We start from the raw sequence: 24,385 nt of genomic DNA on the forward strand, positions 1-24,385 counted from the left end.
CACTTACTGAACGTGGGGTTTTGTTTTGTTTCTTCTTACAGCACACATGTTAAGGTGATTAGAAACAGTCTCTAAAAACGCCCTTCTCCCCCTTCTGCTAGACCTCCCTGCCCTCCCTTTTAGCAAAACCGTCCCTTGGACCTGGGAGCATGAAGTGTGCGTGTGAGAAAGTGCGCGCATATTGCTTTGGAACTGGAGAGCACTTCACGCAAGCAATGCAATGCAGCCGCTATGTGTACGATATATATGGGAACAAGAAACACAGCGCATTTCAAACTGCTCCCCGTGCATTTGTTTCCTGATGTTTCCCCATGCCCGCTTTCTTAAGCACCCTCTCCTACGAGGGCACCGCAATGCAAGAACACGTAGGAACGGATCGACACAGAGAAATCCGCCTGTGCGCGTTGCCGCCAAATCAGGCAGCGCGACGGAGGCGCTGGAGAGGGAGAAGGCCTGTGAAGCTCCAGCGTCTCCATGGCAACCGCTAAGGAAACAGCATGGCGACTGAGGACAAGGAAGCCGCTGCAGCGGGTAAGGGCAAAGCCTCCGGGAGGCTGAGGAAAAGCAGCTGGCTGATTCTCTCGGCCTTTATCCCCGGTGCTACCCTTAGGCTGCGTCTTGTGGAGTAGTAGTGAAGCCCAGAGAACACAGGTTGGGCGGGCGGGTCGGAGCCCCGCTGGGTCCACGCGCACGCCGGCCTCCTTCCCTCCCTCCCCGCAAGATGGCACGTTCATCTCCAACATGGCAGAAGAGTTCAGCAGGATGCCTTTTGAGAGCGGCCCCAAAATGTGGGTGTTGCAGAACTGCCTGAATGCGAAACTTGCTCCACATCCTGCGCTGGAAATATTGGCCAGCTGACTTCACACTGTCAGACGCAATTTCTTCAGCTTTAACTGCTTGACGCACATATTTCCCATATTTCACAGAATCATAAAAGTTTGAAGGGACCTCGCCACAAGGTCATCTTATCCAACCCACGGCAACCCAGGAATCTTTTCCCCAACACGGGCACAACTGTGAGAGTAAGAGTCTCATGCCTTCCCAACTGAGCTATCCCATATAGTTTTATTTTGCATAACGAAATCATCAGTATTAAAAATATAGTGCCATTTTTATAAGCAGGGCACAATTCAGTTTGCTGGGGAAACCCAGTCAGATGGGGTGGGGCATAAATAATAAATATTATTACTTATGTCAGCGGCGTTACACATTAATTCACATTTATCTGTGCAGTCATACTTTGGGATAAATGTGCTTCAAGTTAAGTATTTTCGGGTTGCGCTCCGCGGCAACTCAGAAGTAACGGAGCGCGTTACTTCCAGGTTTCACCGTGCACACATGCACAGACGGTCAAAAATGACATTACACGCTTGCGCGGAAGCGGCGAGACGTGACACACGGACGCAGGTTGCGCTCGCTTCAGGATGTGAATGGGGCTCCAAAACGGATCCCATTCGCATCCCGAGGTACCACTGTATGCAATAAATAGATGCCCTTTTTGGACAGTCGTGTCACATATTACATTTCTCCAGGGCTGAAAGTAGCTACATGTTTTGCCCAGCATAACAACAGTGTATTCCTATCCGCCCCAGCTGCAACAAAACATGTCTCTCCCATATCAGTCTCTACAGCCACAGGAGGTGCTGTAACTCTCCAGTGGTTTGACTTCACCCTCAAAGGTGCACTCTTCCATTTTCTTCTGAGACAGATACCTACCGAAATCTACATTAGCATGTGTGACTTGGTGGGCTATAAATTTTTTTTTGTCGGTTAGTAGGTTTAGTGGGCATATTTGTATAGCAAAAATAAAATACACTGGGTTAGGCTATGGGCATAGCCAGGCTGAATGTTGCGGAGGGGAGTGCAGGACCTCAGTTAAGTATGGTACTTTTATTGATTTACTTGATTGGGGGGGGGGGGAGCTGCCCCCTGCCCCCCCCCTTGGCCAAGCCTAACTTGGGTTAGGCTCAAGTTGTAAATCCCATTGATTTATATAAGATTTAAATTTAAGTGCTTAATTGCCATTTATTTAAAAGGTGTATAAACATGCATACATAATCTTCTCTAAATTCCCTATCTGAAATAGGTGCCCTATACAGCTGATTAACAGAGTGTGTGCATGGTAGTGATTCACCTTGTATGGTGTTATAACTTCTTAGCTGAAAACTTTAAATATTAGGAGGCTGGGAAATTTCCACACTTCTCCCCAGCAATTATTTAATATTTCTGAAGACTTCAGGAATGATCTAGTCTTCTGTTGGATATTGCCAGTAAAAAGGCTGAACACAAGAAAGATAAAAGCTTTTTTTCCTCAAAGAGGAAGAGTTTATATAAATTGGTTTGATGACTGGTTCTCAGAAATGTGGTAAACAGCATTTCCCTAAAAGCTCACTTTCAGAATTATATGATACACAAGTCTTGGTCATACTTTTTATTCTGTGAACTGATGCTCCTGTATAAATTAGAAATTTCAGTAGATGTTCTTTGTCTCTCTCTGAGCAATAACAGTCACAGTATTGACTAATAATTAATCTTCAGGGTATTGTCATGCACAGTTTCCAAGAGCTTTCAAGGTTAAAGCATCTCTTGAGTCTTATTACATTGAAATATTCTTTGTATGTCATTTGATCAAGGTTTTGATATACAAAACATTTCGTCTACAATAATCTCCTTGAACTCAGTGAGACTGGTGATAAGTTAGTACTCTTTTAATTGTGGAAATATTCTCATAGACATATGATGAATGGGCCCAACCATGAGCCATTTCATCAGTTGTCATGTTTATTATGCTCTCAGTTGCAATGTTTAAGGCAATGACTATTATTAGGCATATAACATACTTTTTTTTTTTTTTACTTCAGAAAGGTAAAATGGCTTTTGTGACATGTAAAGTAAGGTTTCTCTAACTAGGGTTGCCATATTTTGAAGAGCAAAAAAGAGGACACATTTGCGGACTTCTACTTTTAACAATGGGGACGCGGGTGGCGCTGTGGGTTAAACCATAGAGCCTAGGACTTGCTGATCAGAAAGTTGGCGGTTCGAATCCCTGCGATGGGGTGAGCTCCCATTGCTTGGTCCCTACTCCTGCCAACCCAGCAGTTCGAAAGCACATCAAAGTGCAAGTAGATAAATAGGTACCGCTCCGGCGGGAAGATAAACAGTGTTTCCGTGTGCTGCTCTGGTTCGCCAGAAGCGGCTTAGTCATGTTGGCCACATGACCCGGAAGCTGTGCGCCGGCTCCCTCGGCCAATAAAGCGAGATGAGCACCGCAACCCCCAGAGTCGGCCACGACTGGACCTAATGGTCAGGGGTCCCTTTACCTTTACCTTACTTTTAACAAAGGATCGCTATGACGACACTCATTTTACATACCCATGAAAAAGAGGATGTGTCCTGGAAAAAGAGGACATATGGTGACTTGCCCCTGTTGATAGTGCACAAGCAGTATCAGTCCATGGTGTAGAATTTTGAATTGGGTAACAAAGTTGTCTTATGAACATTGCCAGGCATGGCTATATCCTTGCATCCAATACTGCATTTATTTGTCTTGTTGGTTACTGGCAGAAATATCCCAAAGTACATATATTTGCTTCCATGGGTGGTCCATTTTGATCAAATGAAATTGCATTTGCAAGTAAAAGTAGTGCAAGTTTTTTGCAGTTCATACATTCTTGTTAGTTCGGACCAAAATCATGTATTCCTAACTATTCTCATGTTAGCTCTGCTGAGTTTAGTAGCAGTTCCTTCACTGTAAGTGTGCTTATGAATGCTTTAGGATCATTTCTTTGCCTCAAGAGCCCAGTGCACCATGGAAACAGGAGTTGCTCCACCTCAAGAGGTTGCTGTGCTGTGAAGACAGGAGTAAACTAAGAAATCTGAGTCCTGAGCTGTTGCGAATGCTGTTCCACAGAACAGAGGCAACCACACTAAAAGCCCTACTCTGAGTTACAGTACTGCAGAGCGGTTTCTGAGATGTATGAAACTTGCAGGAGAAACTCTCCCAAGGATTGCAGTGATCTCCTGAGGGTATAAGGCCATCTCTCAAGTAACCTGATCCTGAGCTGTATAGGGCCTTATAGGCTAGTGCAGGGGTCTGCAACCTTTAAGACAAAAAGAGCCACTTGGACCCGTTTCTGAAAAAACAACAACAACTGGGAGCCGCAAAAACATTGCAACATTTAAAACAAATATAACACTGCATATATTGTTTCTGGCCTTAATGCTATATATACAGGATCGTGCAGTCAGCAGTCAATCTCAAGAAAAAAGGACAAATTAATAGCTAATTAAAATATTTAATTTACAACCAGGTAACCAGGTTAATGGGACTTTTGCTCCTGAACCTCAGTACTCAGTGTCTGCACATCAGGGCTGTAAGACGTCACCTTCATTTTCACACAGGCTTGCAAGCTGTCATCTGTGAGGCGTGATCGGTGTTTGTTTTTAATATAGTTCATGTTGGAGAAGACCTGCTCACATACATATGTGGAAGAGACCACAAGGGCCATCGAGTCCAACCCCCTGCCAAGCAGGAAACACCATCAGAGCACTCCTGAGATATGGTTGTCAAGCCTCTGCTTAAAGACCTCCAAAGAAGGAGACTCCACCACACTCCTTGGCAGCAATTCACCAAACTTTCACCAAACCTTCCCCTGCTTAAGTTTAAAAAGGGGCTTCGCTTAAAAAGGGGCTTCAGGCAACTAACTCCACGTGGAATTCCACGCGACCGCGACTGCATAATCAATGCCACAAAATGCCAAAGAAAATTAACCAGGGCCCCAGTGAACCATAAATCATAATCAGTGCCTGATGTAAATAATAATTAATAATGAGGGCCCAATGTCATCCTCGTCATTATAAAAATAATCCCTCTCTTCGCGCCGCCCAGCCTCCCAAGGAAAAAAACCCACTTCAAATGGTCACAAAGCACAAATTCCACGCGACCGCAACTTGCTATGCCCAATAACCAATGCCCCAAAATGCCATAGAAAATTAATCAGGTACCATAAATCATAATCAGTGCCTGATGTAAATAATATATAATAATGAGGCATTCGTCATTATAAAAATACCTTTTTTGACACTTTTTATTATTTCTTTGTTTGACCCCTCAGAATTACTCCTCCTCATAGAAATAAACATTAAATTAACAAGTTACCTTTTTTTGAGCGTGTGTTCTTCACTCCCCTTCAAAACAGTGACCATTGTATATGCCCCCTTTCAATGCAGCCTGCTTACAAAGGCGGGACGACAAAGACCAGCAATAAGCTGTTGCATAACGTTCCCCAAGGAAAAGCTATTCACCAAACTTTCCCCTGCTTAAGTTTAAAAAGGGGCTTCAGGCAACTACCGTATTTTTCGCACCATAGGGCGCACCGGACCATAGGGCGCACCCAGTTTTTAGGGGGGGAATTCAAGAAAAAAAATCTTTTTCCCCCCCGCAGCCCCAAAGAGCAGCGTACAGGCTGCACACAACCTCTCCCTGCCGGAGAGGTTGCATGCAGCTATGGATCAAGCCAAGGCAGCGAGCGGGATGGATCCCGCTCGCTGTTTTGGCTTCCCCTTTAGCCCCGTGCAGCCTCTCCTTGGCGGAGGGGCTTCACAGGGCTTTCCTGGCTTTACTGGGAGGTGGGGGGATTCCCTCACCTCTCCCCAAAGCCCGCAGAAGCCGTGCAAACCCTTTAAAGAGATCACGGCTTCTCCTAGCTTTCCTGGGAGGCGGGGGGATTCCCCCGCCTCCCGCAAAACCGGCAGAAGCCGCGCGCCTTTTAAAAGGGCTGCACGGCGTCTCCTGGCTTTCCTGGGAGGCGGGGGTATTCCCCCGCCTCCCGCAAAACCGGCAGAAGCCGCGCGCCTTTTAAAAGGGCTGCACAGCTTCTCCTGGCTTTCCTGGGAGGCGGGGGGATTCCCCCGCCTCCCGCAAAACCGGCAGAAGCCACGCGCCTTTTAAAAGGGCTGCACAGCTTCTCCTGGCTTTCCTGGGAGGCGGGGGGATTCCCCCGCCTCCCGCAAAACCAGGCTCCCCCCCCCAGCCTTCTAACCAAGTCGGGGGACAGCGGCAAAGGCGCGCTGCGCCTCTCCCGCTGTCTCCCGAGTTTGCGGGGCTGGCGACGGGGAGGAGCAGGCTTCTCCCCCCGCCAGCCTTCTAGACAAGTCGGGGGACAGCGGCAAAGGCGCGCTGCGCCTCTCCCGCTGTCTCCCGAGTTTGCGGGGCTGGCGACGGGGAGGAGCAGGCTTCTCCCCCCGCCAGCCTTCTAGACAAGTCGGGGGACAGTGGCAAAGGCGCGCTGCGCCCCTGCCGCTGTCCCCCGAGTTTGCGGGGCTGGCGACGGGGAGGAGCAGGCTTCTCCCCCCGCCAGCCTTCTAGCCAAGTCGGGGGACAGCGGCAAAGGCGCGCTGCGCCCCTGCCGCTGTCCCCCGAGTTTGCGGGGCTGGCGACGGGGAGGAGCAGGCTTCTCCCCCCGCCAGCCTTCTTGCCAAGTCGGGGGACAGCGGCAAAGGCGCGCTGCGCCTCTCCCGCTGTCTCCCGAGTTTGCGGGGCTGGCGAGGGGGAGGAGCAGGCTTCTCCCCCCCCCAGCCTTCTAACCAAGTTGGGGGACAGCGGCAAAGGCGCGCTGCGCCCCTGCCGCTGTCTCCCGAGTTTGCGGGGCTGGCGACGGGGAGGAGCAGGCTTCTCCCCCCGCCAGCCTTCTAGACAAGTCGGGGGACAGCGGCAAAGGCGCGCTGCGCCTCTCCCGCTGTCTCCCGAGTTTGCGGGGCTGGCGACGGGGAGGAGCAGGCTTCTCCCCCCGCCAGCCTTCTAGACAAGTCGGGGGACAGCGGCAAAGGCGCGCTGCGCCCCTGCCGCTGTCCCCCGAGTTTGCGGGGCTGGCGACGGGGAGGAGCAGGCTTCTCCCCCCGCCAGCCTTCTAGACAAGTCGGGGGACAGCGGCAAAGGCGCGCTGCGCCCCTGCCGCTGTCCCCCGAGTTTGCGGGGCTGGCGACGGGGAGGAGCAGGCTTCTCCCCCCGCCAGCCTTCTAGCCAAGTCGGGGGACAGCGGCAAAGGCGCGCTGCGCCCCTGCCGCTGTCTCCCGAGTTTGCGGGGCTGGCGAGGGGGAGGAGCAGGCTTCTCCCCCCGCCAGCCTTCTAACCAAGTCGGGGGACAGCGGCAAAGGCGCGCTGCGCCCCTGCCGCTGTCTCCCGAGTTTGCGGGGCTGGCGAGGGGGAGGAGCAGGCTTCTCCCCCCGCCAGCCTTCTAACCAAGTCGGGGGACAGCGGGAAGGGCGCACTGCGCCTCTCCCGCTGTCCCCCGAGCTTGTGGGGCTGGCGGTGGGGCTCTCCAGGCTTCAGCGAAAGCCTGCATTCGCACCATAGGACGCACACACATTTCCCCTTCATTTTTGGAGGGGAAAAAGTGCGTCCTATAGTGCGAAAAATACGGTAACTCCCACGTGGAATTTCCTATAGTAAGATGGCGGCCGCCTCAGAAGACCACATGGGCAGATAAGATGGCTGCTGGGACGATCCGGTTACCCAGCAACAGCACAGCTGATTCCGACGCTTTTGAAAGCAGCCGGCAAAGCAAGTGTTGGAGCTCCGAAGCCACAATGCTGCGCATGTGACCAAATAGCGAGGACTTACTTTGCTAGAGACAAGCCCCGACGCTACCACAAGCCTCCCTCTCTTCGCGCCGCCCAGCCTCCCAAGAAAAAACCCCCACCTCAAACAGTCACAAAGCACAAATCAGTAAACATAATAAACATTAAATTAACAAGTTACCTTTTTTTGAGTGTGTGTTCTTCACTCCCCTTCAAAACAGTGACCAGTTTTGAACAGTGGCTTCAGGCAACTAACTCTTCCGCCTCCTCCCCTCGCGCCCTCCCCTCGCGCCCGCCCCTCGCCTCCTTCCCTCGCGCCCTCCCCTCGCCCCCGCCCCTCGCCTCCTTCCCTCGCGCCCTCCTCTCGCCCCTCGCCTCCTTCCCTCGCGCCCTCCCCTCGCGCCCGCCCCTCGCCTCCTTCCCTCGCGCCCTCCCCTCGCCCGCCCCTCGCCTCCTTCCCTCGCGCCCTCCCCTCGCCCCCGCCCCTCGCCTCCTTCCCTCGCGCCCTCCCCTCGCCTCCTTCCCTCGCGCCCGCCCCTCGCCTCCTTCCCTCGCGCCCTCCCCTCGCGCCCGCCCCTCGCCTCCTTCCCTCGCGCCCTCCCCTCGCGCCTCCGCCCCGGAGCCGCAGCAAAGGCTTTAAAGAGCCGCATGCGGCTCTGGAGCCGCAGGTTGCCGACCCCCGGGCTAGTGCCAACACCTTGAACTTGGCCCAGTAGCAAATCGGCAGCCAATGCAAATCCTACAAGCAGAGTGTAGTTTGTGCCCGAATGAACCTACTGTAGCCACTGCTGCAGCCTCTGGACCAACACCAAGAGTTGGCCCACATAGAGTGAATTTACTATGCTATGAGCACCCTGTGATCCCCGAAAGCATATGCTACAATGCATTTGCTAAATTTGAAAGCTGCCACAAGATTCTTTGTTGGTTTTGCTGCAACAGATGGACATGGCTACCATTCTGGAAGTCCTTATTCTGCAAATTAACATGGAAGAAGAAAGCAACATGGTCTGTCACATTTCAGAGTTAAGTTAGATTCCCCGCCCCCCTCATCAGCTGTCTGGTTTCTTCTCTTTACCAGTTGGGGTACTGTCATTATTATTATCCAAGCTAAACAATGTTTCCATGCACTCTGGCACTCGTCATGGTGTCCCATTGCGCCAGAAGTGGTTTAGTCATGCTGGCCACATGACCTGGAAAACTGTGGACAAACACTGGCACCCTCGGCCTGAAGCATCCAGGGGTCCTTTACCTTTTTACCTTATGCAAGGGAATAGCATCAAAACTTCTGGGTACTGTTGAGAGCAGTCAGAAAAGCCGATCTGAAAATTCCTGCCTTCCCTATCCTCAAAGAGATGGAACCTGTATAACTTACTAAGATTCACCTAAAATTTCCCAAATATCTGGGACCATTGCTGATAATTCACATAGGTGGCAACCCCAATAAAATATTAATGCAATTTGCATAGTTTATACCATGACAAATAATCACTTTAAATTAAAACTCATTATAAAGCTACCATTTAATTATCAAGTTTAAAATGCTGTGAATAAAAGGTCTATAGTTCTGGAAGTAAGTATGAATAATTTCACCACTTACTATCAAGCTAAAAAACCACACACATCGTAGCCAAAAAATAAATAAATTAAGAAAAAATGTATATAGAATATACAATGTTCTTTATTGCAAGGAAATGAACAAATAATAAATGTATAAACGCTACTATTAAATTCTTAGGCCAGTTCTAATATGCTGTGTTACAGTATTAGCCAAATGCAATATTAGCCAAATGCATCTTAATCAGTATTCCAGTGTATTCTCAAAAACACAACTGTTCAACAGGCTTTGACTTCTAGCATATAACCACTTAAAGAAAATGGACAAAACACTCCAAACCTTCCTTGTACAAAGATGTCCTCAATCAGCAGTAAGGGTGCAATCCTAACCCCACTTACCTGAATTCAAGTTCCACTGAATTCAACAAGACCTGCTTCTGAGTAGACATCATTAGCATGGTGCTGTAAATTATCCTTCACTGTAACTTGCAATAGAGTAGCTAGTGCTAGTACTACTCAGAACAGATCCATTAACATTAATAGACATGGCTAACTTAGGTTCATTAATTTCACCGGGTCTCTTCTGAGTAGAACTTAGTTGGGTACAATCCAGTGTAAACCTATCCTGGTTAATTAGTATATTCAGCACCCTCGTCATGAAAATTTATTTATATCAAAATCTTCAGTAAGTATGCATGCAGATATTTTATTCCTTTAGACCTAAAATGCAGTTTAATAAATGAATAAATAGCTGGTGTGTAGGTAACTGGATGTGGTCTGTGGTGTGATAGACACCAGTTGCCATGGTTTGATCTGAATCAGCTATGGGGATGTGCTATTTTCCACTGTGAGGAAGGCTCCCATTACTACTAATGGGAGCTTGCCTTCGACTGCAAATAGCTGATGGAGCGGGGGACGGACTCTGGTTCTGCTTGGGACTGTGGCGGGGCAAATGTTTAAAACCCCCAAACATCAATGCCCAGATTTTTTTATTTTTTTAAAAATCATGCTTGCCAGGGTTAGAGATGTGAAAAATGCATTTAGTTTAGCTCTAAGATGACTAGGTTGGGGGAGGCAACATCTCTCCGAAATGTCATTACCAATTGGAGTTTTTCAGAAATGATTAAAGGGACAGATTCAAAGAAAGCGGATTGAGAAATTTCAATTACATTTCACCGACTTTCTGTTTTACTTGATATACTGCCTTCACACAAAGGAAATTGTTTTCAGAACAGCTCACAACACACAAAGTAAACAAACAAAACTTATAAATAATATGTTTTGCTAAATGCCTTATCTGATAAAGAATTACAGAGAACTCAGAAGATTCCTCACTGTTTTATGACACTTTGGTTGGTTATAAGAAAGATATTGTCATACTGTGGACAAGAGAAATTATATATATATATATAACACATTCATTATTGTTTCATTTTGCAGAGTCTGCAATAACTGAAATCCATAAGAAGATCACTGAGGCTTTTGAGGTGTTTGACCATGAGTGTAATAAAACTGTGGATGTCAGGTCTGGAAGATCTTCTTTCAGAACTATTACAATGTAACAGTGTTTTAGAGTGCAAGAAACCAGAGTTGGTGTATATTGGTATACAGTGGAACCTCAGGTTAAGAACTTAATTCATTCTGGAGGTCCGTTCTTAAGCTGAAACTGTTCTTAACCTGAGGTACCACTTTAGCTAATGGGGCCTCCTGCTGTCTCCGCGCCGCCGCTGCGCGATTTCTGTTCTTATCCTGAAGCAAAGTTCTTAATCCGAGGTACTATTTTTGGGTTAGCGGAGTCTGTAACCTGAAGCATCTGTAACCTGAAGCGCCTGAGGTACCACTGTACATTTGCCTCAGGGCTTGTGAATTAGCCTCACTCCTTTTGAGGCAGCAGCAGCTGCCATTGACACTGCCTTGCCTGCACTCCGGGGAAGCTCCTGAACTATACAGTGGATTTTAGGGGGCAATGAGTGGATGGAGGTGGGAACTAGGCAGCTGGTAGTTTCCCTTTGCCTTATCTGAAGGACTCTTGGAATACTTCTGGCACCAGCACAAACTTAAAGGCATTTGTAAGGTGTTTCGGAGGCAAGGATGACAAAACTTTATAGGATGCCTTTTTAGCTGTTTCAGTTTCTAGAAAGGTTAGCCACAGCAAAAGCTACAGCATTAGAGTCTTGTGGTACCTTAAAGATGAAAATAATATTTATTATGGCATTATAATAAATAGTTCATAAATTGCCAGAAGACTCTTAGACTATTTTTTAGCAGTTGTCTCCTACAACAGCAACTTAATTGGGTTATAGCATCATCCTGTAGAATTGTTTTGTTTCTATACGGACATGCAAAGGGAAAAAAAGATTACTGTATCTTCTTTAAATTTTATTTCAAGGATACGCATGCCCAAAATCTTGCAACACTTTCTCAATAAGCACAGTTCAACTTTAATTTTTTTTTTTATTAAAGAGAGCTGCTGATACATGTTTAATTTGCCACTAGGCTTGTATCTCTGGTCTCAAGAGCACCAACTAAATTTGAAGTAATTTTAGGTATCTAGTCACTGTAGGATGGGAGGTATTTGTTTGTTACTATGTTATGTATTTTTGTGTTTTTATATTGTAAACCACCCTGGGATCATTGGATGAAGGGTGGTATAGAAATTTAATAAACAAACAATAAACAGACAAACAAACAGACAGACAGACAGACAAACAAAATATGTTCATGTGAGGGAAGTTTCCTGTTCTCTTCTTCTCCCTGCAGCTGTCTGTGCCTCCTAAAAATCCTCTCTGGAGGATCAGGAGTCAGAACCTGTCATGAACTGGTTGGACACAGAAGAATGGTGGGAGGAGCCAGCTGGGAAACCACCAAGGGAAGAAGGCTCAGAGCCCAGGGAGTGGTGGTGGGACAACAATGAGTTATTAGAGGGAAAAGAGAAGGTGTCAGAAGCTGAAGAGGTAACAGGACTTAGTGAGCTGGGAGAGACTGTGGCAGAGAGAAGTCCAGAATCAGAGGCAGAAGCTAAAGCAGGTGAGTGGGAGGAGGGAAGTCAAGAAACAGAGATGAGTCAGGCTGGTGATGAGTCACTGGTGTCTCTTCTGTTGAGACAAGCTCCCCTCCCCACTGACTCCTAGAGCCAGAAAAGGCATGAAGCAGGAGGAGCAGATGCAGACAAGGAGGTGCAGTCTCTGATTGCTTGGAAAAAGCCTGGAGAAAAGGGGACATAGATGGCTGAGGGGAGGCAGGGACCTTTAGACAACTGATTTCATGGGGTAAGGCCTACCGAACTATTGCACTCATTAGGCCTGACACAAATCCAAGTCTGTAAGGATCATGTTTTTGATAATAAAGCATTAACTCCAATGTCGAATGGTGTGATATTCTGGCCAGCTTCTAAGCAATGTAAGTAGCGTATGTTTAGGTAGGGTATGGGGAGCTGCTGGGTAAAAGAGGAATTGGCCCACAACTGTAGCTGCTAAAGATTTGTATTGCACTGCAGATTTATTAACAAATATATTCTTTCTTTCAGGGAGATTGGTACAATCATTAGGTCGTTAGGATGCTGCCCAAGTGAAGGGGATCTACATGATATGATTGCAGAGGTACTGTGTTTTTAAAGTTCTATCATTTTATACAGGAAATCTGATCTCTCTTCCTAAATTAACAAAAGTTTAAAATACCATATGGAGGAACTGCCTTTATACCCATACCTAAAGTGCATCATTTGTGCACAGTTCAGAGTCCTCCATGAGTGTGAGAGCTAAAAGACTGAAGCAGGGAACCTTACCTGTGGTGGAAACCCTTGCAAGAATTAAAATTCTGCAGGGACAGGACTTAGCTGTGCACCCTCACTCTCCTTGCACCTTTGTTTATACCTGACAAGACCAAATGCCCAGATAGGGCTAATGACTTTAACCTCAGGACTGTCTAATCAAATCCCCCCTTTGTAATAAATACCAGTTTTCAGGAAATACTCAACTGTGAAATTGATGAAGTAAAATAATGGCTCAGTAATGCTACAGGCTACTGTATCAAAAATGAATGCAGTCAATAGGTCTTAGAAGTATAACTTTACTTTTGTGGATAAAGCACTTCTGTAACAATTCCTTAACTAGAGGTCTATTCTACACATTGTCACTAGACTGCCTCTGTTCTTTTCTGATCTTGACTATGAAAGGTATCCTGTTCTTCATGGATGGTTTCGTTCTTCCAAGAGAAATAACTGCTCCAGTGTAAACAATTTCATATAATAACATTTTATTCTTTCAAAAATTATGTTTTGAAGGAGCAGTGTTTTGCACAAATGTACTGTTACCACTAGAGGACAATGTTGAGTTACTGAAAATGCCCACTGTTACTTGTCTCGTCTAGTCTTGGGAGTATTATGATAATGAACAAATTGGATGTCAACAAACAATATGTTTAAAACAACAAGCTTTAACCTATATAATTGTTAGAATCATCTTAGTATCCTTGTTAGAATCTTAATTTTCATCATCATCACTTTTAATTTGTATACTGTATTTCTATTTTACAATACCCAAAGTGGTTTACAAGCTGAAGAAACAAAGAATGTACACCTTATAACAATCTAATCCAATACAAAAATGTGATAATAAAACATAACTTTAAAATAAGCAACTTATATCAAATAAAGTAATATTCAACAATCCATTAGAATAGTATAGAATAATATTAAATATCAGCATATAAAAATTAAACAGAAATCCGCTCTTAACAATTGTAATAAAAAGATTCTAAACTATAATCAATAAAACAATGGCAAGTCACAGTGCATAAAATAATACAATACAAATTGAGAAGCAGAGACTGGAGGGTGGGGCAAGGCAGGTGGAAGAAGGCAAGGCAGAATTAAGAACGCATTCTATTAATGTTCAGTGATTCTCCCAGCATGTTTTCAAACTGAGATAGGATAGCCTGCCAATACAAAGTGTATTTAGCGTATTTTATTTAGTGTATTTTATTGAGTCGTTATATTTTGCTATATAAAATTTCTATTTAAGAGTCTGTTCTGGTATAATGTGGAGACCAATCTCCCATGACTTTCCTAAGATAGAAAAGCAAAGTGGCATCAGATAGCTTTCTGCACTGTAACATATCACTGGTGTCAGCTGACCCAGGTATTAGGTAAGTGAAATCTATCTATAACTGGCCTCTCATAGTATACCGTAATTTGTGCTAACGTGTAGGCTGCCTGCTAATGGTTGCAAGTCTAGCGGGAGTTGAAATACTGTATCAAGGAACTACAAGCACTATTCCGAAGTTATTTGGGGACCAGGTTCTAATTCAATTGCAGAGTCCATGCTTTGCATACAAAAGATTCAGAGTTCAAGACCTGCCAGGTATAGCTAAGAAAGACCTCATTCTGAAACTCTGGGGAGTTGCTTCTAATCAGCGTAGATAAACCTACAGTCTGACTCTGTATAAATTGGCTTCCTTTGTTCCTATGCTGACATCAGAGAAACCCCAACCTCCTTTTTTAATATTGGTGCAAGGTAGTTTAAAGGGGACGTGTTCCTGGTACATTCTGCAGGCATTCTGCTCCTCCTGTTTTCAACATCCACTGATTCAGAATTTCACCATACACTCCCACTCTGATTATGCCCATGCAATGCATACTCTGGGCCCCGTGTCTGAGCACTCTGCTTTGTGTGAAGGCCAGGCCATCTGTATGTGGCCAGTGTTACAGATCAGCGAGGAAGGAGAGGAATGGGGACTGGTCTGATGTATCCTCTCTGCTCTCCACATCTGACTGCCCTCTGCTACAGATGTCCTATTCTCAGCATCAGTCCATGGATTCAATGCATCCATGTGAAGGATAAGATATTTGCCTTTCTTTTATTATTATGTTTGCAAATATCTGCTAGCTTAAACTTGAGAAAACTCGTTTTCTTTTCAGTTTGTCTGTATTTCATCTTGCTTATGTATTTTTATTTTTAGGTAGAAGAAGAAGAACCAACTGGGTTTATTCGTTTGGAAAAATTTCTTCCCATGATGACTAGAGTATTGACGGAAAGAAGGTGATTTAAAAAAGGACCTGTTTATATAACTTGAGTCATGCATATATTTATATAGGGTGGGCTATTGGGTTGTTGTTTTTATTTTTATTATGTATTTTGTGGTTTTATATCTTGATTTTATTCTGTGAACCACCCTGAGGCCCCCGGGTGTAGGGCGGTATATAAATTCAATTAATAATAATAATAATCACACACACACACATCTAATTTTATTCAAGGTTCTTTTATAAGCTGTACAGACAAAATCTGTTTTAAAGTATAAGCTTCACTGTGAAAAAAATATAATAGATTTGTTTTTAAAACTGGGCATGTCAATTCTACTATTCTTCCACTGTATTGACTTCATTGTGTATGTCTTTCTAGAGACTTTCTCTTAAATAAAATGGTAACAAATTCCATGGGAAGATATGTTGAGAACAAAAATTGGCATGGATAATGACTTTACCTAATTAGCAGTACAAAGTAAGCATCATCATAAGTAATTCATAGACCTCTGCTTAGAGGTCTTTCTCAGAGCCCAGATTGCAACAACAAATGATACTCTTCTTAAAAGAGAAGAGCAAGGCAATGGTGCTGCTGCAGCAAAGAGACTGGGGCACAACTGAGATACATAACACCACTAAGTATTTTTTTAATTGAATCATTTCAGGTACCGCCCAATTCCAGAAGATATTCTTTTACGTGCATTTGAGGTCTGTATCAATTAAATTCTACTTATGGAGGAGAATACTACTTAAATCAAGAGAAGGAAGAGTAATATTTTATATTCTATTCTTTTTAGGTTCTAGACCAGAATAAATGTGGACATCTTACTAAAGATGAGCTGGTCAAGTACATGACTGAAGAAGGTATATTTACAAGATGCTTTTGCTGTCCTTAAGTGCAGACTCCACAGCTATATGTGGTCAGCTCCCACCTCGGCCTCTGATAGTGCAGGAACCCGGAAAAGGGCCTCTGAGAAGGGCCCAGGTTTGGAGGGGACCCCAATTTTGGGGGTTCGTAGTTAATTTTACTTTCTGAGAATGATCTTAATAATCAGGCAGGTTCATGTGGGAGAAGGTGGCCCTAAAGACACTTGAATCACAAGCCATTAAAAGTGAAAACCAGCACTTTGAATTGTGCTAAGAAGTTACCAAGTTCATCTGTTATATGATTATGTGTGTATGCAATGAAAGCAAAATTACCCAGGTCTGTGCTTTTTTCTTGGTGTGATTGAAAAAACATACGGTAAGTAGCAAGAATGCTTGAGAAGGCTGAGCAGTAAAAAATAAATAAAAACGATAGCCATTTGCAAATATTCCTGTTTTTGCTGCAGGTGAGCCTTTCACTCAAGAAGAAATGGAGGAAATGCTGTCTGCTGCTGTGGATCCAGAAACAAATAATGTTCGCTACAAAGACTACATCTCAATGATGGTTGTGGATGAAAACTAAGGACTTCTTGTGTAACTCATATAGGTCTGAACCTTTTGCTTGGTGCTTGTTGATTAACATCACTGGAGTTGTTCTGTATTTGCCATGAGATTGCAGCAGAGGCTTATGTTGAAATAATTCATCTATGAAAATATTATCCTTTTATATACTTAGTAAAATACAGAAGTTGTAAAAAGATAGTTTTCAAATGTTGATCAGTTTGGATAAGAAAATAAGAAAACTTCAGATTATGCAGAGGAAGCACGAACCACTGGGTCCAGCAGGATTTATTCCCAGGTAACTAAGTATTGGATCCCAGCCAAAAACTACAGTATGAAATATTATCATTATTATTTATTGAATTTATATACCGTCCTATACCCAGAGGTGTCAGGGCGGTTCATAGAAAACACGTTCATGGGAGGAAGTCCCATGAAACATAGCAAAACTCATTTCCAAGTAAACATGCATAGGTTACAGAACAAAACAATGAGGGGCAACATATTATTATTATTGTTAATTGCATTATTAGTCTTTTAAAAATGAAAAATAGAAATAATTTCATGAATTAATTCAGATGTAGACAAAACTAGGAAGAGTTGTGCTTCAAGTAAATAAGTTATGATATAACTAACATTTTGAAGGCAAAACTATTAGAGATCAGTTCATATTTAACATTGATCCTTATATTTTGGTCTGCATAGATGCGAACTTACCAAATGTTTTGATTTATAGCAAAACTCTCTAAAACTATATGACTTTGATCTGACTTCATTAAGGAAGTTATGCAAACTAGTCAAACAGTCTAGTTGTTTGCTGAGACTTGAAATCTGTTATTGAAAGGGTTTTCTGTAACTAAAAGCAGAGCACTGGTGAAGGCTCTTGACTTGGGAACACTCTTTCCCCATTGTTCCTAGAAAATAAGTATGTTGACTTCCAGGTATGCTGTAATGCTTCTCTGTTTATTCAAGGTATTACTTCCCCCTCCTTCCACTGGTCTAGTTTGCATTTAAGAAGATTCTGCTGACTAAATTGTGTTTGTGGTGGTGAAACTCTCTTCAGAGGTTTGCAGCATCACAATTTCCTGTTGATTCTCCTTAATAGCTATCTTGGAGTAGGTCAGGGAGGCCTGGTTAAGAGTAAGGCGGCAGTGTGCTTAAACCTTTTTACAAACACATTTGGAGATATAGCCCTGCCCCAGAGAGAGCAAATAAAAGACAAAGCAGGGGATAAGATGTGCATGATCACAAGGCCTCTCTGTAGGATGGATTTACAGGAAGTAGATGTGAAAAACTTAAGAGCAAGTGAGACCTTGGGCCAACCCATGTGAAAAACACTGGAATCATGAATTTATGAGTTACTTAGAAAGTTCCTACCATGAAAGCAAATGCAGGTTTTGAATATTTTTAGAAGAAATATTGTCTGTTAATTCACATTTACTTGCATTATCATGGTAAAAGTAACTTGGAGGCAAGATGGAACTCCTCCCCTCCGCTAGGAGGAGCTCAGAGAGAAGAACGTCACGGTGCACCTGTAGCAATGAAAACCAGATGCCTTCACCTGCCCCACCTACAACAAAACATGTCTCTCCTGCGTTGGTCTCTACAGCCACAGTGGGTGCTGTGACTCTCCAAAGTCTTGACTTTACCCCCAAAGGCACACTCTTCCACTGTCTCCCGAGTTAGAAAGATGCCAACAACAACCAGATGGAACTCTTTTGGAATGGCACAGCTGCCAGTTGTCCAAAATACAATAGCCCAATAATATTTTATGGAACCATCCCCTTATGTAGGAGCCAAACCACTGCAACCTAGTGACTCCTACAGAACTTATCCTCAGGATACTACCAATCAATGGTATCCAAAGTCACAGGTCAAGAATAAGCAACAGGGCCACACTCTCCCTGCCTTCTCCCAATAAAAGCCATCCATCAAGGTGACCAAGGGCAATATGGTCCCACAGCCAGGCCTGAACCCAGACTAGAATGTGTTCGGATAATCCGTTTCCTCCAAAAGTACTTGCAAATGAACAGCTACCATTCCCCCACCCTGGGGATATTTTGCAGCAAGCCTCCAGAGCTGACTTTTAAAGGCACAGTTGCACTACTGCTTCTTTATGGGAAATAAGTAGAACCTCTTCATGTAAAGATGCGTTTATCACGTCAGTCTCCTCCAGCTCACTTGAGTTAACTGACAAGCAAGCACTAAGAAGGGAGGCAATTGCCCAGGCAGCCACAAGCACCTTGAGTCCTCAGGACTCAAAAGCTGAAACAGATCCCATAACACCAGACATGCTGGACATTTCAGCTGCATCTGTCTCAACTACGGTGTTTAAATTTACACAGAAGCACGCAACTTTATCCTCAAAATGCCTGACAAATTTTTCTTAGCAGGCACCCAAGAAGAAGAAGAAGAGGAGGAGGAGGAGGAGTTTGGATTTGATATCCCGCTTTATCACTACCCTAAGGAGTCTCAAAGTGGCTAACAATCTTCTTTCCCTTCCTCCCCCACAACAAATACTCTGTGAGGTGAGTGAGGCTGAGAGACTTCAGAGAAGTGTGACTGGCCCAAGGTCACCCAGCAGCTGCATGTGGAGAAGTGGGGAAGCGAACCTGGTTCACCAGATTACGAGTCCACCTTTCTTAACCACTACACCATGCTGGCTCCGGACTCCCCATTCAGAGGGGCAGATATTAATAAACCCCACACTACTTGGAAAAGCACTGTTGGGCAGTTAATTGAGGATGTAATGGAGGTGAAAAAGAACAATTTATTTGCTGCCCTCAACACCATACAGTAGGCACAGTCATGCACTCTAAAGTCAGCTTGGTCACCTTCCCAACAAATTTTGTGCCATATTGCTGCAGTTGTCATCTAGCCTGTTTCATCATCTAGAGTACCGCAGGGAAACCAAGGAGCAGCATGGGCATCACCATTGCTGAGGACTCTTAGGAGGAACCATGTTGATTGCCCTCTGCATCTCACCATTGCATAGTGAGCCTGGGGCCTCAACAGAATTGCCAGTTCTGTTCTCCAGAATTTTGCCAGCTATGTCTTATAATGTCTTTGCAGCATTGTGACCTGGCGACAATTGCCAAGAAGCAGCGAGGGTCCTGAATTTTACAAATTGACTTTAACTAACCAGCTAATTCTTTGCAAACTGGGTTCTAGTTCCGCATGTATTCACATATTTAACTAATTTGTTTCTAATTACACATATTTTACCCACGTGTCTAGCATGGGATAATATGATTAGCCTTTTAAAAAATCATTATAATAACTACATTTCATTCTTAGGCTGTAGTGGCTGACTATAGAAAGAAGTCCCAAGTTAATTATTTACATTTTTTGTAGAGCCTGGGTGAATAATACTTTCTAATCCTGGTATCTGTTACTGCTTAAACTACTCTGAAATCTCTTCTAGAGACTCTTATCTCAAGACAGTAAATCAGATTTCTCACACTATGCAAATAATTCAGTTGCAATACAGGGCAATCCAATATATTGTGGAGCCTTCATAACCTCTGTTTGTTCTCATAGAGTGGAATCAAGGTTGTGTAATAGCCAAGACAGGTGTATGGTGCCCAAATTTTGAACAGTGGCCTCTTAATTTTAGTTACAAAATGCTGTACCTTTACACAGATCTTGAGAACGTTAACTTGCCATTTGCATCTAAGACTATGAATGAACCATTATCAGAGACTAGTTTTATAGACTTGTTTCTTCTAGAACCTCTAATTAAGGCATGTGAAATAATTAAGATTGTTGCCTTCTGTATCAGTAATTTCTTCTACAATTAAATTTTCACTTATGTTTTTAATAACTTCCTTCCCTGCTTACAATGCTAATGACTAATTAGCCCCAGATTCGTTTCGTTTCAGTGCAATAAACAAGTAATGCCACAGTGTATTATTTTTTTCTAATAAAGAACAGAAGTGGAGCACCCCTGAATGCAATAAATGCAAATAAAGTCTGAATAGCCTAAAACATAATGAGAAAAACTGATTTGGACTTGTCTTTTGATTTGCAAATGCTCTGCTTCTGAGAGTGGGTTTAGCTTAGCAGTTAGAGGACCATGTAGGAGCCAGGAAGTACATGGTTAAAATCTCAGTTCAGCCTGAGCAAACTGGGTGGCCTTAGGCCAGCAAGTTTGCCATCCCAAGCCCTGTCCCCATGTTCACTCTCTAATCAGGGGATAATACAGACCAATTTTACAGGGAGGACACTGGGCCCAACTAGATGATCTGATGGTGGCAGCCTCATCTCTTACACAATTGGGTTGGCACTAATTCCCTATTAAGTAAAACACAGAAGATTTAAAAGGCCACATAGGCTGAAACCTCCTCCCACTGTACTCTCACATTCAGAAGCATTTCCTCCCAGCCATTTTTCTCCCTGTGAGGCAACATAACAACTGCTGGGAGTTGGGTAGATGGGAAGCATGAGCAAAGGAAGGGTTCGGTTCTTCGCTTCATCTGGTCACGCTAGGTAAATGTAAAGGTACCCCTGACCATTAGGCCAGTCGTGGATGACTCTGGGGTTGCGCACTCATCTCGCTCTATAGGTCAAGGGAGCCGGCGTTTGTCTACAGACAGCTTCCAGGTCATGTGGTCAGCATGACAGCCACTTCTGGCGAAACCAGAGCAGTACACGAAATGCCATTTACCTTTCCGCCAGAGCGGTACCTATTTATCTACTTGTGCTTGATGTGCTTTCAAACTGCTAGGTGAGCAGGAGCTGGGATCGAACAATGGGAGCTCACCGCATTGCGGGGATTCGAACTGCCAACCTTCCGATCAGCAAGCCCTATGCTCTGTGGTTTAGACCACAATTTCTTTTCCCTTAGAATCATAGAACTCCTCTTAGTCTCCTCTTTAACAGGCTAAACAGACTCAATTCCCCAAAAGGCTTGGTTTCCAAACCCTTTATCACCCTTTATTGCCTTGGTCACCCTCCTCTGCACACATTCCAGATTGTCAATATCCTTAAATTGTGGCTCCCAGAACTGTGACACAGTACTCCAGGTGCAGTCTGACCAAGGCAGAATAGGGTGGTACTATTACTTCTCTTGACCTAGACATTATCCTTCTGTGGATGCAGCCTAGTATGGCATAAGCTTTTTTTTCCTTTTTTTTTGCTGCTGCATCACACTGTTGACTCATGTTAAGCTTGTGGTCTACTAAGACCCCTAGATCCTTTTTCACATATACTACTGACAACCCAGGTACACTCCATCTTCCTGCCTAAATGTAGCACCTTATATTTGTTCCTATTGAAATTCATTTTGTTAGTTTGTAATTTAATTCTGTATGCATTTTAATTTAAGGTTAAAAAGAGCAATTATTATTATTATTTCAGTATTTGAATTTATAAACAGAAGGAAATGGTAGACCTGTCAATATAGTGCATCCAAATGCATGAAATTATTGTAGACTGTAAAATCTATGCTGCGTGCCTTCATAGTTAAATGAATGTGTAAAACATTACTTTTTATTGCTCAGAAAACATGTATCAATATGATATTAATAAGTATGCATTGATCTTTGCTGAGGAGAGCACAAGATTTATGAAAGCAAGTACTATTGCATGGCAAAAAATTAGAAGAGGGTTTTGCGTCCAATCAATAAAATAGTATTCCTTCGAGATCCAGAGACAACTTCCCCTAACCAATGAAATATTCCCACCTGGAAAAACAAATTGGCCTGTGTATGAATTGAAATACTGTATGCACTTATTAGGGCATTGGAATAGTTGCTTTGCAGTGAAATTAGAATCATTGGCATGTCAGATATCCTTTTTAGGAGGAAAAATCTCAAACAGGAGAGCTTGGGTACTTAAGACTTTCCCCACCTGCCATTTTTCCACTGGAACTCCTTGCCCCACCTTCTTTCCCCCTTTCCAGCCACCTCTCTGAATTTCCAGGGTTAGGCTTGCATGGATGAACCCATGATTTGAATGGGGGAGGGGGAGAAATGGGAATGGGAAGAGTCGAATATTACCTGCAACATTCAATTTCCTTGAATGAAACATGCACCATCTTGAAACAGCTTTTATGGGTCAAAAAAGCCACTGGAGTTTTAGGATGCATTAGAAGCCGCCTTATACCAACACAGAACTTTGGTTCATCTAATTCAGTATCCAGTGCTATGATTCTAGGACCCTGGCTGGCGGAGGCTGTCCATAGAATTGCAGGCAGAACACTTTCTCACCCCTAGCTGGAGACACCAGGGATTGGACCTTGGACATTTTGTGTGCAGAGCATGTGCTCTGCCATTGAGTTGTATGTTGGGATTTTGACTACATGCAATCTGATGCAGCTTCCCACAGAAGCAATTAAGGAGTTGGCCCAAGGCGAAGAAGACTGAGCAGAGGGAGTGATTTTTCCTAGCCATATGGGACCTTGGATACAACTCTGCTATTGTCCAGGGTCTCCACATAGGCATGATGACTCATGACCTTCCTGGTTGGTTGGTCAGTATGTGGTTTGAGAGTTCGTTGGAGTTTGTTCTGTGAGAGAGTTAAGATCCGTGTCTGTATCCTGTATATAGTAACTTGTGAGTCTGCTGTAAATCATAAACCTATAAGTAACCAATTTACTGGTAGCAGCATCTTGTTCCTGCTTCATCCTGCCTGCAACTGACTGCTATATTCAAAAGGTTCTGGTTAAGATCCTGCAACATTGTAGACCTTCCCCTAAAGCAGGGGTGGAAAACTTCAGGCGAGGGGGACAAATATGGCCTTTCAGCCTTTTCCAGCTTAGCTATGCTATCCTCTTCCTCTTCCTCTTCCTCTTCTCTTCCTCCTAGGCCACACCCCTCACCAGACCTGCTCTCCTGAAGTGCTTGTGTCCTTGAACAATGCAACGTACTATACACAGCAAAGAGTCACATCTGTTTCTCTGAATATCTTTGCCTCTGGCCACACCAAGAGCTGGCATGCAGCCTTCGGAAGGATGTCCACAAGGAAAGCAGCCCTCATGTTGAACAAGATTCCCCATTGCTGCCCTAAAGTGCTGAGTCTCCTTACATGCATTTGCATATCGATGTTATTTAGACCTGTAGTGGGGAGAGAAAGTGAGATAGGATACCACATCCCGAGTTGGAGATAGTTCATCCAAACTGATTGTACTGCAGATTTAATGCCATTATGTTTGCTTGACATACCATTAGATATGATTCTTTTTTGTTGTTGCAAGGATATTCTCCTAGCTGCCACGTATGTGGTTTTGGAACCAAGCCCCTCTAATTAGCGGAGACCATGAGAATGTATTTCTGGTGGCTGCTGACTAGCTCCTCATATATTTTACAATTAGTTCTCATTAAACATTCATTGGATTTTTCTTGTTAGTTCTCTTTCTTCTTGTTTGTATGCAGCCTTCCTCAACACAACGGAGCTGTCTTTTCTCTTGGGTCTCCCAAAAAGGGCTTTTAGCATTTTTATGAGACTAACTGCTAAGGTTTATTAGTATCAGTTCCCAGACTGCATCCTTCGATGTGAAGTGTTGTTGCCTCTTCAAAATAAAGCTGCTGCCATCTTATTTAGCTCGAAAGATTTGTTTGAAATGTTCATCCCACGCAGCATGTACCTGATGTGGCCAACATTTTTTTTTTAGTACTAAACACTATTTAGAGACTCGAGCCAAAATAAGGAATTACAGAATGGAAAGACTTAAGTGACGGAACAAAGTGAAGAGCTGGTCCAAAACATTTAGGAATCCCTGCCGCCGCCCCTAACTCCTAATGGGTCAAGTGTGGACACATGATTGCCACCACCCCTATAAGAAATTCAGGACCAACCAAAGAAAGT

General features: G+C 44.1%; 1 protein-coding gene across 1 annotated transcript; it reads left to right on the plus strand.

Annotated features, from left to right (window-relative positions):
• The first annotated feature begins 410 nt into the window (after nt 1-410).
• DRC8 (dynein regulatory complex subunit 8) lies at nt 411-23,171 on the plus strand. The gene is made up of 7 exons (XM_081186252.1): nt 411-531; nt 10,573-10,657; nt 12,659-12,731; nt 15,091-15,170; nt 15,820-15,862; nt 15,952-16,018; nt 16,486-23,171. The coding sequence occupies exons 1-7, from the start codon at nt 498-500 to the stop codon at nt 16,599-16,601; spliced, it is 498 nt and encodes a 165-aa protein (XP_081042378.1). The 5' UTR covers nt 411-497; the 3' UTR covers nt 16,602-23,171.
• Nucleotides 23,172-24,385: the final 1,214 nt, after the last annotated feature.

This window comes from Podarcis bocagei (genome assembly GCF_964188305.1).
Source record: "Podarcis bocagei genome assembly, chromosome: 3".
Classification (NCBI taxonomy): domain Eukaryota; kingdom Metazoa; phylum Chordata; class Lepidosauria; order Squamata; family Lacertidae; genus Podarcis; species Podarcis bocagei.

Coding starts and splice junctions, on each gene's coding strand:
- DRC8 (XM_081186252.1), top strand. CDS start 498: ATGGCGACTGAGGACAAGGAAGCCGCTGCAGCGG. Junction 532..10,572: donor CAAGGAAGCCGCTGCAGCGG/GTAAGGGCAAAG, acceptor TTCATTTTGCAG/AGTCTGCAATAACTGAAATC. Junction 12,732..15,090: donor TACATGATATGATTGCAGAG/GTACTGTGTTTT, acceptor TTTTATTTTTAG/GTAGAAGAAGAAGAACCAAC.